Raw genomic sequence first — 16,169 nt, 5'->3', positions numbered from 1 at the left:
AATATACAACAAGTGTTCTTCATGATGCTGATCGACGAGCTGCAAGGTGTGTGTGTGTGTGTGTGTGTGTGTGTGTGTGCCTGCCTGCAGGTAGAATCACTGTTACAGCTTCATACATAAACATCTGCCCTGTTTATCGTCACCCTCACCCACCCTCACCCTCCCTCACCCTCAGGCTCCACACTCTATCCTCTCTGCTGCCACACTCCTGTGGTTTCAAGGTGGCTCATAATTCAAGAACATGTCTCTGATAATTAACCTTCAGGTGAAACAGTGAGCGTGCTATCATTAACCGTATGGCTGAGCACAACATTTAAATGAGTACATACTCCGAAATGATGTCACTGCTGCATGACGGAGGCACGTTTCTCTCCTCAGCTTCATTTCCAACCTTATTTATGTATTTCTTCTTTGCCTGCATCCATCTGCACAGATTCCTGCCTCACAGTGGCGTCTTCACAGCTGTTTCTGACGTAAAGTCGTCCCAACTGTCCTCTCCACGGGACTGACAAGATTATAAACAGCAGCATTGTTCAATCACAGTACAGTCATTCAGTTTGCAGCAAAAAAACATGATTGAATCACGGAAACAGCGGATTATTTTGGGCTCATACCGCCAAAGTGTGATGACCCCTCCCACTCTGGTTCTTCTCTGTCATTCCCCCTTTTTTCTTTGCAGGAGACAGAGTGGCAGGGGTGTGGTTAGTAGATGAGCTACACCTGATTCCTCCCTGATTGTAAGGCTATATAGGGGGTTGAATCAGTTTCCTCCAGAAGGTTCTGGGTTTGTTGGTGGTTGCTATCACATTACCTTTTTCCATACACAACACTCGCCCATATGCACACACTCACTATACTACTGACTACACTGATGTACATATTTTTCATACTTTGTTATCAGTAAATCTTGGTTAAATAAATTTATGTCGTCCTAAACACCTTTTATTATCTGCGTGGTCTTCCGTGATTTGTATGAACTTTGAGCTGGTTCATGACAAGTAAACCTGAATAAAAGGGCGAATATTTATTCTACTTCCTTCGCTGTGAAATGGTGGCGGTTCGGTTAGGTTGACACAAAAATACTACTTGGTAGATCATTTAGAAAAAGATTTTTACGTAACTTAAATTATGTAATTTAATTTAGTCATTTTGTGTTGATTGTGCTACCCCCTGTAGACAAAGACGGTATGTTTCTAACGCCTCGTTTAATTTTCATTAAGAGAGGAAGTTGGACGACCTGGTAGGAGCTGACTATATGTCAGTTTTACTTAACTATGAACTGTTAGCATAGCCCTGATCAACCAAACTCCATTCAGAAAACAAGCATTTTAAGAGTTGTTTGCTCGTCGTCTTACGTACAGGGTTAGGGTTAGACTGACAAAGTATGAATTCAGCTTCATGAAGTTATTTCAGCGCCATATTGATCCGTTTATTGACATTAAATACATCTGTTCATTCTGCGCCATTAGTAAATATCCGGCCTTTAATCTGGCCTACTGACGTTACTCCCGTGAGTAACACAGCTACACCTCCATCCTCCACCTCCACATAAAGGTCACTCTACATCCTGCACCGGCAATGAATGTAAATGCAGAACCATCCGATATAACTCCCAGGACACTCAGCTGCGTCTCCTGGCGTTAACAACGCAGAGAGCGGCTCCTCCAAATGTAGCTGCTGCCAGTAATTGCAGACACAGAGCAGCACTTTTACCTCCGCCTTTCATCTCCCCTCAGCACCAATCTGTGGACATTACCCCGCCTGCCAAAAGCAGGCCAGCATTTATTTAGAGAGGCTGCTGATAAGAAATCCTTCCTCTGGAGACGTCTTTTATTTGTTTCTCCCGATAAACACCCCCCTTGTTCACACGTTCCTCCAGACGATCTATTTATATGTCGCCTTGGTTGTCTGTTTGTCTGTTATGAACTATTATTTCACTCTGTGAGAGTAAATTAGCAGAAGCTCGGCAGGATACGATGATCTCCGGTCTGTAACTAGTGCCAGCCGAGCGCTGGGAGGGGAGGGCGCCGCTAAACGCCAGACGAATGCTCGCGGGTGGCGACTGACTGCAGAGACATTCAGGGCAGAAACAGGACTGAAGCCGAGGAGCGGCTGAATGTGCGCTGCAGAGATTAAATGAGCAGCAGTTGTTAGTTTGGAGATTCCGGAGACGGTAGCGGAAAATGTCAAACTGCCTGTGAATGCAGCGTGAATACTCTGCTGAGTGTTTACCTGCAGGATGAAGGGAAATGTTTGGGAGCAATCTACCGTAATCCTCAGTCCATTTCCTGTTAGAGGTAGAAAGAAAACAGACTGTTTGATCAATACCGGCGGGGCGACGCTAAGCTCGTGCGTCAGTGCTACGTTTAGTATTTCTGGAGTCACCTTCCTTCCAGAGTCGTGACACAGCTCCAGGTGAATGGAAGGAGGAATTTTTTAAAATAAACTTTAAACTTTTACCTCCTATTTAGCATTTAGAGCAGTGGTTCCCAACCTTTTTCCTTCAGGGACCCCTTATCTCCGACCGTATTCAACACATACAGAATTTAAGATTATTTCCTGTGAATTCTTCATCAGGGATTAATTGTTCTGATATTTTTAGGACTTAATAAGCTGCTTTATTACCTGTTAAGTGTTTTCTTCTCCCTGACACTTGATGCCATTGTTCTAATACAGTTTGTGTTCATCACAGTTTAGATATTAAATGTTTATAAAATCGTTTTAAAAAACAAGTTACACAAACTAGTTTTATTAGTTCTTTTTTTGTCGCTGTCACTTAAAATTACTAAAGCTACTTGATCAAGGATTATTTAAAAAAAAAAAAAAAAACTTCCAAAACTTAGTTTGTTTTACTTGCGTTTGTTACTCTTTTTTTCGTAAGTTTGGTTTTACAGTGTAATCTAAACTTCAAAAATTACAGTTTTATTCACATAAATGAATGAAATGTGGAGATATGGGCCTACTGTGGATATTTCTTTTTTAAATCAAGAAGGCCTCGCGACCCCTAGTAGGGAAGGAAGTAGGCCAATGCGTCTTTAGTTATTGTTTGGATGTGAGAGACCCCCCCTAGTGTTAGAAATTACATATTGTACGTTAGGATTGGGCGATTAACATTTTCCAACGTCTTCGTGTCTGAATTTTATTTTTTTTATTTCACCTGCATTTAACCAGGTGACTGCAATGCAATTGAGAACCAATTCTCATTTACAATGACGACTTGATGAGTTGATAGAAGTAGAATATATATACGGCAAATGTAGAAACACTATAGGTAAACAGAGTTTACAGCACAATATATAGTATTAATTATATACTGTTCTGTGTTCCAGAGACGTAGATTTAAAAGCAGGTGCAGTGATCAGAAACTAACGTACTGAGTTATTGAAGGAGGATAATGGAATAAGGGCGTGCAGTTTTAGTGACTTTTGCAAGTGGTTCCAGTGATTGTGTTTACTGTTGGACATGTTGAGCAGAGATCAGAGATATGGAGGTTTTTCCAATGATCGGTTTATAAATAAACCAGTGGATCTGCTGCCTGGTGTGGATGGTCAGTTGACTAAAGAGTACAGGTTACAGTGAGAACTAAAAGGGGAACCTGTGACGAAGTGGATGGAGGTACGATAAATGACTGTTGTGATGGTGAACCTGTAGATTAAGTTGCCATAATCCAGGATCGGGAGAACTGTCATTTTGACCAAGCAGAGTGGGTAAATGATTCCTCTGAAGTCAGAGTCCTGGTCGGAGCCGTTGTTATTCACCTCTGTACTGTATACCCTGTAGGAAGCTCAGTGTTTATACTGTTACTGAGAGCAGTGGCTCTCATTCTTCTGAGGCAGAAGATTAAATTAGTAATGGACTCTAATAGCTAACAGATGATATATTGGTTTAGTTGCCCAACTCGACCGTACGTTTAAATCCTCCACAACCGCCACAGATTCACACAGTTAAACATACAAATACAAAAGAAACTCAACAGGAAACAACAAGTAGATATTCTTGTAGAAAGTCTCTTTACTACTGTGGGTTCCCTCAGCACACAATCCAACAATACAGGTCCGTTGTATAACACAACTTTTATTCATTTGTAGCTGTCACCACAAACAACATACAACAACTTCATATAGCCCGCTCTTATTGTCTGTCCACCACCCAGCTCCAGCACACTACTGCAATATAAGGAGAGAGTGATTACTCAATGAGTACCAACTGTGATCATCAACTCACATGGCGCTGCTCTCACAAGCCTTCCCCACACCTCTCTCTCTCCTGCAGCTGAGTGTAAACCACACCCACCTCCACAATTCTGAGTTTCAGTAATCATGAAGCTGCTTTAATAAAGCTCCGACTTTTTTACGCTCATTTACAGCCGCTGCAACATCACGTAATATGTCAACGGCAACTCAGTGACTCCGTACTGTCATTACTGTGTCTGAATATTTAAATATTTAAGATAAATCCAACAGAACATATTCAGTATCTATAAAATGAAATGAAATAATTCGTTCTAAAGGAACATGAGAAATCAGCAGTAGGCCTGCTGCCTGTTCTGATGGATTCTTCTGTCTTTGAGAGACTTTGCACAACAACAATAACAGTAATGAATAAACAGATGCTGGTTGCATGCTGACTGCCAAACATATGTTGTAAGAAGATAAAAACAAAGGCGCCAACCCCCCCCCTCCAGCTTCTTTATGCATGTATCATACAGAAATGTACTTTGTGTGGGAGAGAGCATGCAGCTTTGATTTCAGGTATAAATATAGAAATACTGCTAATGCAAGCTGTGACAGTAAGACGCAACATGTGACCTTCAGTCCCACAGTGAAAGATAAAGCATCACGCTTCATTATTATTATCTCTTGATCCTGGTCATATTTTATAGTGTTTGTTTTTACGACATACAGATAATCCAGTAATTCTGTCAGCTTGAACCCAAAAATTCAAATGCACTTTTGTGAAGGATTCAAACTAAACTTTTCTTACGATAAAAAAAGTTTGACAAGTTTTTTTGTTGAAGGTTGTATGTATACGAAATTCACCTGCCACAGTATGTCGGACCAGAAACTAGATAAAAATAAAACTCACCATAACTATCTTTATTATTCTTTCCAAAATTCAACACTGCCGGTTTGGTTGAAATAAATCCTTAATTCAAAGAGTTAATCTATATATATGGAAATAATCGTGAAATGGGCTGCAATGTAAACTAACGTTAATCCTCGTTTATGTCTAATATTATGGAAAGGATCCCTACAGAGATAGACCTTCAGTTTAACCAGAAACAGCCGTAATATAACTATCACTCTCCACCAGACTCCATAGACATTTCTTTGTACTGTCAAACAGGCTGGAGTACATGGCACTACATATTGAGCTTATACACTTTAATGTTTAATTCAAACCAGTGATTACGGATTTTTAATTGTGTCTTAAGTTAGAACAGCAGTTTGAACCTCAAATGAAACCTCCTTTGTTGTGGAACATTAATGTGACATTAGAGCCCTTCAGAAGTTCACTGTGATGTTCTACATTGAGGGAGAGTATCTCTGGACGACTGTCTGCTGTTTATTGTTCATGTAGCTGCGGCAGAACGAGGGTGAAGTTGATGATAAGCTCCCTGCCGTCTCCTTCTGTTGCAGTATTGTCCTGAAGTGACATTCAGCCACTTCTGTGTGCTATTTGTCTTCTTGCTGCAGCACAACAGCAAGCAGCAACATTGTAATATGAATATCTGATGGACTCTGAGTATATTTGCACACAGAGTTTAATGTGCAGGCCCTGGAGAGTCTGCTTTATTTGTTTTATTTACAAAAATTACAATTAGCCCCAATTTTTAAAAATCTTTCATAATTCAGATTTCTACATTTTTATCCAATGTTAAATAAAGTGTGCAAAATAAAAATAATTTTCCTTGCCACTGTCTCCAAGGTCTTGCTCGTTGTGGGAATTGTTGGGTCTCTGTAAATAATGTTATAAGGAGTACTGTCTAGACCTGCTCTATTTGAAAAGTGTCCTGACATTGAATTGGTGCTATACAAATACAATTGAATTGACTAGATAGACCTTTAGTTTAAACAGAAACAGCCATAATATCACTATCACTCAACCACCAGACTCCATAGACAAAATCAGCAATTTTACAACACAGTTACAGAAAACTAGGTCTTCTCCAACTTTCACTTCCTTTAAATCGAGGCTTCTGTTGACCTTTCTAAATATTGGAGTCTTTATTGATATATCCTTGTTTTTATTGCCCAGTTTAATCTTTTTTTTTATCAATTTAATCTTATTTACTACTTTATTACCCTTTTTTAAAATCCTGTTTATGTGTCTTTTTATATTCCCTTGTGTTTCCCCTACATCTCGTCTTAATCTTTCTTACGTCTCCTGTAAAGCACTTTGTTGTTGAAAATGGCAGTAATAATTAATTACTCTGCTAATTCTCATCAGCTCACAGGTTGTTTTACTGTTGCTCTCTCTGAACAGACCAGACTAATGTGAGTTATAATCACCTGAGATCAGCATGATATTCACTAAGAAACATTAGAGAACTGTCGTCATGACAACGTATTTCTGCAGAAAGTTGTGCTGCACCTTTTTTGGTCCAATTCAGGCACTGCCTAAAACCCTGAACTGAGTTAGCATTTTAGCACCTCCAGTTCCCTTTCTTCGAAGTGAATGGATAAAGTATATCAATAGTATATGAATAAAGTTTGTGGTTAACACAAGCTTAGGAGATTTTCACATTTTGTTCTACGACATAAAATATACCTCAGTAAATATCCCACCAATTCATTTTTAAGCTTTTACGTGTCTTAAAAAAGGCGGCTGCTAACATTTGGCCTGACTACAGAGAACTGGGTTCAACCACACACTAACGTACTATTTCTACGAAGTATCACATTGAATTGAAATGCCTGACTGTATACCAGATAAACATGAATATCTGAGTATACGCGTGATATGCACATACTAAACAGCCCCATAACACATTGTGTCTCTTCTCACTGGTCGATGGCGGACTGCGAGGCACACTGTTTTAGATTGATCACTATTTTCATGCATTTTTTCACCACAAGATTCACTTTTCAGAATATTTGAATCGAGAAATCAACTGTGTAGATCTTGAAAATTGATGGCGAACCAAGAAAGCACTTATACAGTTGAGAAGCTTAGCTTACGTTATGACACAGCATGAACGCCCTTCTAGTGACTATAAAATCTCCGGTATACTCTGTGTTTCCGGAGCAGACACAGAGAGTCTGACAGGCTCATGGTGGGTTAGCTCTGTTAGCTCTGAGACGCTAGCTTTTAGCAATGGCTGCTAATGTGCTTCTAGTGACTGTAAAAGGAGAGGCCGCGCCCACTGTGTGATTCTCTGCGGCATATTTTTAATTTGTTGGGGGGGATGGAGCAGAATTTAGGGGTTTAGTTTTGTGTCGGTTTCTGTCTTTGATTTACAGTCACTCAGTGGCTTCTCTTAGTTGTCCTCAATGCATTTACAGACAAGAGTACACGATGTTTTCTGGCAGTCAGACACAAACTTTTAGTGGGTGAAGCTTCGAAAAACCCTGAGACACATTGACAGCCGGGTCTCAGAGTGGATGATGTTTAAAAGACAAATTACTTTCTGAATGATCGCTCTGCAGATCTTTTGAAATCGCAGCCTCGACATGATCAAAACTGTCATGTGGTGACACTTTTTTTTTTTTTTTTGTTACAGCTCGCTACAGCTGTCACAACACATTGTCACATCAAATGACTTTTCTGGTCCCCTAATGGCACAAAATAGGTATGAAAAGAGAATAACAATGTGAAGTTTTGTGTTGGTAAAACAATAAATTCATTTTTTGTGTCAAATAAAGGACTATCACAATTATTTAATGTCTTAAGATAAAAAAAATTCAAATAGTTGCATAAAAAAGATTTTATGTGACACAGCTCATTAAGGTGTGTTTGGCCATGTGGAGGACAAAATATGTCTGTATCAAGGATTTATTTCCCCTGTCAAGATCAATAGTTAGTGGAACCAATATGTCAGATCTGAGAAACAAAACAGACGTTGATCTTTATGAGTGAATGAATTTGATCTCCCAGCTCACACCTTTATTTTGAAGAAAACGTTTAATGTGTTATATGAAGTTAAAGCTCCAGTGTGCACTCTTCTGCCATGTTGAACCGTCATGTTTCTACAGTAGCCCAGAGCGGACAAACCAAAATTTGACTCTAGATAGAGCTTTTCACATTTTTCTTGAGTTTTGCAGCCATTGTAAATATGTAACAATAAAATCTGAGATGAAAAATTATTTGTGATACTCTTTTTAAACAGCAGGGGGCTCTCATACATCACTTGGTACTGAAGTATGGGTTCTCATGACCATCATATCCCAATTAAAAGTGATTGGGTTAGGCAAATCAGCATAGCATTAGACTAGACATTCATCTTATGTCACTGACAGAAGTGTCACCGTCTCACTTGCTGCCCCTGGCACAGATGATAAACAGATATAACACCGTCTATTTGCAGATGATGTCCAACTCTACTTTTCCTTAAAACCTAGTGAGGCTTGTGGGTTATCTTGGACTGTTTTGATGTTATTAGGGACTCAACTGCAGAAAAGCTTTTACAGCTCAGTGCTGACAAAACCAAGGTCCTGGTTTTTCGCTCCAGAAAATGTTTGAGTATTGGCCCCCTTTCCTCTGCTGCCCACTCCAATCTGTGTAATTTAGGGGTAATAGCTGACCAATCCTCTTCATTTGAAACCCACGCTCCTTTTTCAACCTTAGAAATATTACCTCATCTGTTGAACTAGACGTTTATACATATGATACTTAAATATATTGAATTCTGTTTGGGGAACCACGTCGGAATTGTATGCATTTATTGTGTATTTTTGCTGTGTTTTATTTTATATTTGTGACCTGCTCCATCATTTTGAGTCACTTTGACCCAGAAACACATTTTGCGTTTTCTCCATGGCTGTAAAGAGGAAAGTCTCAGCTTTATGGCGATACCAAAATTATTTTTCTACTCCAAAAATTGTATGAGACACGCCCTTCCAAAGGTCGACTGTCACCAAACCTTGTTTTTGAGAAAAAGCGCTCTAAAGATAGCAATCAACATTCCGCCATATTCCAAATGAATTGAAAGACATTTATAGACAGTTTATATTCAAATAAATAAACTTTACTGCTTTACATAATTATAATCAGAGACATTGTATGCTACCATCGGGTCAGCCACGAGTGGAATATCTTCCTCCTGGCCTCCGTCACACTCACTTTCTTCGCCATCACGATCGGAGCCGGCCGGTGTCTGTAGCGCGAAATCCGAGTCGGAGGTCGAGCCGCCGCTGTCACTCTCACTCTCAGCTGCCGGTGCGGTGAAAAAGTCCGTAATAAGGTCGATCCAGTTGTCGTAGCATGTCTTACAGGAATTGAATTTAAAAGTTGAGCAATTTCGTCGTCGCGAAAATTAATTTTGTCTAGGCTGTCAATCTGTCTCTGTCTCCGTGTCGATCTAAACTGACAGATGACATAAACACGCTGCGGTGTTTTGAACTCTGACACCTGTTTCGTTTTATTTATGCTCGCTATATTTATCCTTTGTATTTTACATTAATTTTGACATGGTATGAAAGTTGAGACTTTATTTAATTAGAAACATGTAAAAACTGAAAATAGCCCAAAATTGTATTTTCTTGTAAAAACGTGTTTCTACACAAACGGGCCGCTGCGACATCCGACTCATTTTGATGGAACACGTCACATTTCATGATTTATTGTGCCTCTTTTGGTTGTGCTTTGCCTCTGTAAAGCACTTACAGAAATATATAAATAAATGTAGTTACTTACAATAGCCAAGGCCGCAGGCATTATGCTTTTAGATTACCCATCTGTCCCATACATGTGAACGCAATGTCTCAGAATTTGGCACAAACGTTCACTTGGACTCGAGAAGAGATTAGATTCTGGTGATTCAAGGTTCAAGTTTATTTTTATTTTTTTACAAGCAATTATGGACGTTTATTCTGGATGGATAATCAGAGAAAGTGAGGTTTGACTCTGAGGAGCGTCAGCAACAACTTCCTGTTTGCATTTACCTGTGTCTCAGGAGGTAGAGCAGGTTGTCCACTAATCAGAGGGTTGGCGGTTCGATCCCCAGCTCCTCCCACTGCATGTTGAAGTGTCCTTGAGCTGCGCCATCGCTATGTGAATGGAGGAATGTGGCTATAGTGTAAAAGCGCTTTGAGTGGTCTGAAGACTAGAAAGGTGATTATATAACTACAGTCCATTTACCATTTACCTATAAGCAGCCTCACGTGTCTCTATCTGCTTCTCTTTATTGGCAACTACTGACACAATAAACATTATTTTGACATATTGGTGGTTTGATTCAGGGTCTACAGTCCCTGATGTGTTTAAAATCGATTCATGCTGCGCTGAGCTGCCGTGACAGCACAAACAATTTGACTTTGAAGGTAGTTTCCAGGTAGACGTCCAGGTGTGTACCTCCTGTGTGTGAGCGTGTGTGTGTGTGTGTGTGTGTGTGTGTACAAACTGAACACCTTTTTGTTGTCTTTCAGGGGAGGAGTTTTACGAGACGTCTCCCTACGAGCCGATCCATTTCTCTGAGGAATTCCGACATGCCTCCATCATCTCAGGTAACGCCACCACCTGTGTGAGTGTGTGTGAGTTTGTTTTCGAGCATGAGCAGATTGACACACTTAAAAAGGTTGCAGCAGCAGTGAGTCTCTGGGAAGTGTTTGGGGGGGATTACCAAGAATACAAATCTGTGCGTCTCCCCCCGCTGATTAGGATGAACTGAGGGGCTCTCCCTGCCGCTCGCTCCATCTGTGAATGCGTGAATGAATGCTTTGTAATAACGTGTGTGTGTGTGTGTGTGTGTGTGTGAGTCACACTGAAGCGATCCTTTCATGAAAACCTTATTTTCCAGCCAAAATTCAACACATTTCTCATCATTGAAAGGGCAGAGAGATAACCTTTGTACATTTTTCATTATTGTCCGGCTCCGTATTATCGACTGATTTTAGTTTAAATATCAGTGTCAGACTATATGTCAGCCATTAAAGGGGCTGACATAATCTTACACTTAAAGGTCAGTTTAATAGTCATTGTCAGTCCCATTCAGTGTGCTGAATTTGACAAAATATTCAGAATAACCCTGTTGATGCCGCAATGAGAGCAGACTGTAAGCTGTAAAAGAAACATCCCTAAAAGCAAAAGTAAAAGAAGAGACCTCTGTGTTCAGGATGAAGGAAAAGTTTATTTCCTCTTTTGTTTTTTCCAACAAAATATTTATTTAATATTTCTGTTTTTAGGCAGCATTTAAAGTTTTACACAGAGTGCCAGTTTTAGAAAACTGATGTTAATAATAACATATCCACTCGATAACGTTATCCAGCTAACAGCACATTCAGACTATATGTTCCACAAACTTAGCAGTAATGTTAGCTTTGACTTTGGACTCTGTGTTGTGGACTCTGTGTTGGACTCTGTGTTGGACTCTGTGTTGTGGACTCTGTGTTGTGGACTCTGTGTTGTGGACTCTGTGTTGGACTCTGTGTTGGACTCTGTGTTGTGGACTCTGTGTTGGACTCTGTGTTGTGGACTCTGTGTTGTGGACTCTGTGTTGGACTCTGTGTTGTGGACTCTGTGTTGGACTCTGTGTTTGGACTCTGTTTGGACTCTTTTTGGACTCTGTGTTGTGGACTCTGTGTTGTGGACTCTGTGTTGGACTCTGTGTTGGACTCTGTGTTGTGGACTCTGTGTTGTGGACTCTGTGTTGTGGACTCTGTGTTGGACTCTGTGTTGTGGACTCTGTGTTGTGGACTCTGTGTTGGACTCTGTGTTGGACTCTGTGTTGTGGACTCTGTGTTGTGGACTCTGTGTTGGACTCTGTGTTGTGGACTCTGTGTTGGACTCTGTGTTGTGGTGGGTGTTGGTCGTTTGTAACCGTTAGCAGACTCCATTTATAAACTAATGTTAGCTATTGTTGCCCACTGTCGGCACTGTAGGGAAGTGGAGAGAGAAGGCACTCGGGAGCATAAAGGTCACAACCTTTGACCCTCATCCCTACATAGAAACACATAGAAATCAGTCCACAGGCAGCAGAGGAAGTCGGCCTCATTTTTTAACTCATAACACATCAAAAATGCTCCAGACTCTCACATGTGGAGCCTTTAAACGTTGTATTGTTTGAACCTAAACATGTTTCTTTTTCTCTCCAGCCGTCCGGTGATTGGTCATACTACATTAGACCTGCTGCACAACGCTCTCTCTCTCTGTGTCTGAGGAGTGTTTAAATGTCAGACGCCCCAAGCAATACATCGTCATTTACACTTTCTCTGGGTGTGTGTGTGTGTGTGGTCAAACAGCTGTGAAATAGACTCGCAGCTCTGTAAATTGGGTTCTGCTCTCTCAGATTAACACAAGTACAAACATGGTCAAAGCAGGAGAGCTGCATCCAATGCAACTTCAAAAGCACTTTCTTCCCCTCCCTATCTTCCTCTCTCTCACTCACAAACAAACAGCGAGTGCATCGGTGCAGGTGGTGTGTAACATTTCAATTATTTCCAACGTCCGACCTATAACATTGCTGGAAAACGTGACATCAATCTCCACACGTATGATGCGTGTGTGTTATCGTATGCGGTGGTTTCCAGCAGTTGCTGGTCTCTGTCTGTTAAAGCCGTCTCTCAAATAATCACCTGTCTACTGGAATCTGGAAGCATGATGTGAAGATCCACAGCCGGAGAGCCTCCGAATGCTCGGAGCAGATAAAGAGGAAACAAGACGGAGGGAGGGAGGGTAGGGAGGGAGAGATAAGAGGATAATATAGAAGTGTGTTAAATAGCAGTGGCAGAAGAAAGAGCGCTGGAACATTAAAGTGTGTTTCAGACAAGAGTGTCGCAAATTGATTGGAAGAGATGGCCGGGCGTGACGGGCTGTTTGTGAATATGGAGCTGGATGTGTGTGTTTGTGACAAAGGGAGCTCCAAAAGTAGTGCAGACTTTAAAGTGGAGAGAATATTGAAGTTACGAGGGAGGGTACAATGTGCCAAAATAAGTCGCATAACAACCGAATGCAAAGTCCAGGTGAAAAGATAAATGTAATTTTAAACCTTTACGGTCACATCCTAAGTTATATTGTTCCTCTGTTTAACAATGTCTGATACAATGTTTGATGGAGGACCGACAGGGAATAAAGTGACAAACTGGAATCGTTGTTTGTTTGTGTCTCTTTGTGTTTTCTTGGTTCTTAATGAGACACAATCACTTCACTCTGTTGACCGGACTCATCACCTCCCTCCCTGCTCCTCTTTATACAGCTCTGAATCTGTATCCATCACACCCTCACTGGGTTTCCTTCGCTTGTCTGTCTGTCTGTCTGTCTGCGGCTGTTCAAAGACCTGTCTGACTGCCTGACACTGGAGCTGTCTCACTGAGGCTTCACAATCCTGTCTTCAGCTTCTGCATCACATATATACTGCAGTACTTCAGAGAGAGGAGATACAAAGAAAAGAGGATGACAGGAGACAAGACAAGAGGGGAGGGGAGGACACAAGGAGAGAGGACAGAGGAGAGGAGGCAAAGAAGAGGAGTGGGAAGAGGAGGAAGAATGGAGACAAGGAAAGAAGAGGATGGAAGTAAATCATATTTTACTCCTGTTCCTGCGGGTCAGCCAGATGGCCAACAAAATAAACCAATCAGAAGAAAAATCCTTCCTCAGACCCTGAAACCACCTTTTTAAAAGCTGGAACAGCGCTGACAACCGAGGACACTAAACAAATACATGAAACAAGGTCTCAGTCTGAGAACAGAAAACCCAGTCCTCCCCCGACTCTGCATCCAGGTGCGCTCTGTATCTGTTTGTAGCTATTGCCCCGTGTACAACCCTCCACTGGAGGTCTGCTGTACAGGGACTGCCAGACTGCAGTGTTTGAGTCTTTATGAAGTTGTTAAAAAATCAAAGGTTCTTCAAACAACCACATTCCCAGAATCTCATTTGTGGCATGTTTGCTCTCAAAGATCTGCCAAGCCTGCAGTACCGAGCTGTTGAAAGGAGCAGCCCAGTAAGGTCCAGGTCCTCAGGCCATAAGCCTAAGCGGACGACTCTCCTTAGCAGCAGGCAAGCTGTATCAAACCAGCTTGGTCCGCAGTTGTATGAAAGTGTTGTCTATAGTCTAAAGGAGGCGATCTTGGACTGTTGTGTTGATCAGTCCCTGACCCCCTTCAGCCACAGGCAGGTAGAGGGCTGCAGCTGACCCAGTGCCAGCCAGACCAGAAAAAGTTCAGGATGACTCTCTGAACTCCTCCATCAGGCTTCTTGGTGGCGTCAGTGCAATGAGCCAACCAGGTAATTGGCAACCAGAACTCTCTATATGACAACTGGGGTAGGAACCATTTCCATTTAGACAACCGAGCACACACATTCTCCTGAACTCCCTCCCAGTTCTTTACTTGGAAGTCCTCGTGCCCAAAAACACTCCCAGCGCTTTCAGACCCTCCTTCCCCCACTCAAGTGCTCCAGGCAGACTGGGCACTGCCTGGTCCATCCACTGCCCCATCAACAAGGCTTCACTCCTCTCCCAGTTCACCCCTGCAGATGAGGCTTTTTCATACAGGGACAGGATGTCCTGCAAACACTGACAAAAATATTTACATCATCTGCCATTATTTCCAGGATGCTGATCCTTTTCTGAAACACTCCAACAAACACAGTGTAAATCAGGGACCAAGGAGAGACCATCAATCCCGGGTGATAACCCTGATGACAGTCAGCTCACAGTCCAGAGCAGCTTTCTCTCCCGGGCTGAGGAAGCCCTTCCAGGAGTTCCTCGCGGCACTCCATGCTGCAGTGTTCTTCCCTGAAGGTCAGAATAAAAATCCACTGCGTGGTTCCTCATCTCACTTGGAATGGTGGTCACTCTGCCTCCAGGAAGCTTGAGGCAGGTCATCTGCTTCCTCTGTGCCACGGATCTCTCCAGATTAAAAAAGAAAAGGTCCATCCATCCATGTCCCTTAGATGGAGGAAACGAGACCTGACAAGAGCTCCATTCACTCTCTCCTGCAGGAAGAAGCTCAACTCCAGCCTCTTCTCCTGAAGCTGATGACCCATATTGGGATCAGAGTCTCTATGCAACCCCTTTTCAATGTCCCCTAATGTTTGCTTCAAGTTCCTGAACTGCCAATTTGTGCCTTACACACCTCCCACCACAACTTCAAAGAACTGAAATCAGGTTTTTTAATTCTCCACTGCTGCAAAAACACTCAAAGCTCAGGCACAAAGTACTGTGTTGCAGAAGTTTGTTCTTAAAGATGATCAACTCTATGCTGGTCACAAAAACAAAAGGGTGGTCAGAAAAGCCAAAGTCTGTTACTGTGGAGTAGTCTTGAGCTGAGACTATGAGAAATGTGGATCCTGTCCAGTCTCGCTGCACTCACCCTGTTATTGCTAACCCTCACCCATGTGTATCTGGATCGTGGAGGTTTGATCTTCCACGTGTCTAACAGATCCAGCTGTGTGATGATACTGTTCAGGCATTGAGATGACTGTGGGTGGGGTAAGATCTCCAGTGCAGTTCGCCACCTATGATTAATTGATCCTGATGCTGATTCTTTAGCTCATTATTTGGGGGATATATGTTAACGAAGCAGAACACAGAGCTCTCTATTTCTGCCCTGACAACCAACAGCCGACCCCTGACAACTTCAATAGAAGATAAAACTGTTGCAGTCGCTCTGAACAGAACAGGGACCCCTGCACTACAGTTACTGCCATGGCTGAGGGCACACGAACCCTCCCACAGTGTGTTTCTTGTAAAAACAACTACCAACATCTATTCTTTTTTGAGTAGAGACTTCTGGTATTAATGCCCCTTTGTGTCTGTCTCTCCCACCATTGATGTTTAAAGACCCTATTTTAAGGCTCTGCATGTAGAGGTCAGAGAAGAAAAACAGGTAAAATGAAACTTTAGCAGCTTTAGCTTAGAGTACACGGAGTACTGAGAGGTTCTTTAAGGCGGAAGTGTTTCTTTTCATCCAGGAGGTCAAACCCAACCAATCGTTTCAGTACGTTAACAGATCTTATGAACTTTTCAGTTACATTCAGAAAATGATTAATTTCCTCTAAAGAACAGACATGTT

At 41.8% G+C, this 16,169-nt stretch overlaps 2 protein-coding genes across 2 annotated transcripts in view; both read left to right on the top strand.

Moving 5' to 3' along the window:
* pbdc1 (polysaccharide biosynthesis domain containing 1) overlaps positions 1–16,169 on the top strand; it is a 284,354-nt gene that overhangs the window by 130,591 nt on the left and 137,594 nt on the right. The gene's annotated exons all lie outside the window — the stretch shown is intronic.
* The window catches only part of gfra2b (GDNF family receptor alpha 2b), a 98,082-nt gene that overhangs the window by 29,418 nt on the left and 52,495 nt on the right, over positions 1–16,169 (top strand). Inside the window, exon 3 of the mRNA XM_051378531.1 lies at positions 10,587–10,664. Coding sequence (XP_051234491.1) covers positions 10,587–10,664 — 78 coding nt within the window. The remainder of the gene's footprint in view (positions 1–10,586; positions 10,665–16,169) is intronic.

Source organism: Dicentrarchus labrax, unplaced genomic scaffold (assembly GCF_905237075.1).
Source record: "Dicentrarchus labrax unplaced genomic scaffold, dlabrax2021, whole genome shotgun sequence".
Classification (NCBI taxonomy): domain Eukaryota; kingdom Metazoa; phylum Chordata; class Actinopteri; family Moronidae; genus Dicentrarchus; species Dicentrarchus labrax.
The sequence above is the reverse complement of the archived record's forward strand: the minus strand, read 5'-3'. Positions and strand labels throughout refer to the sequence as shown.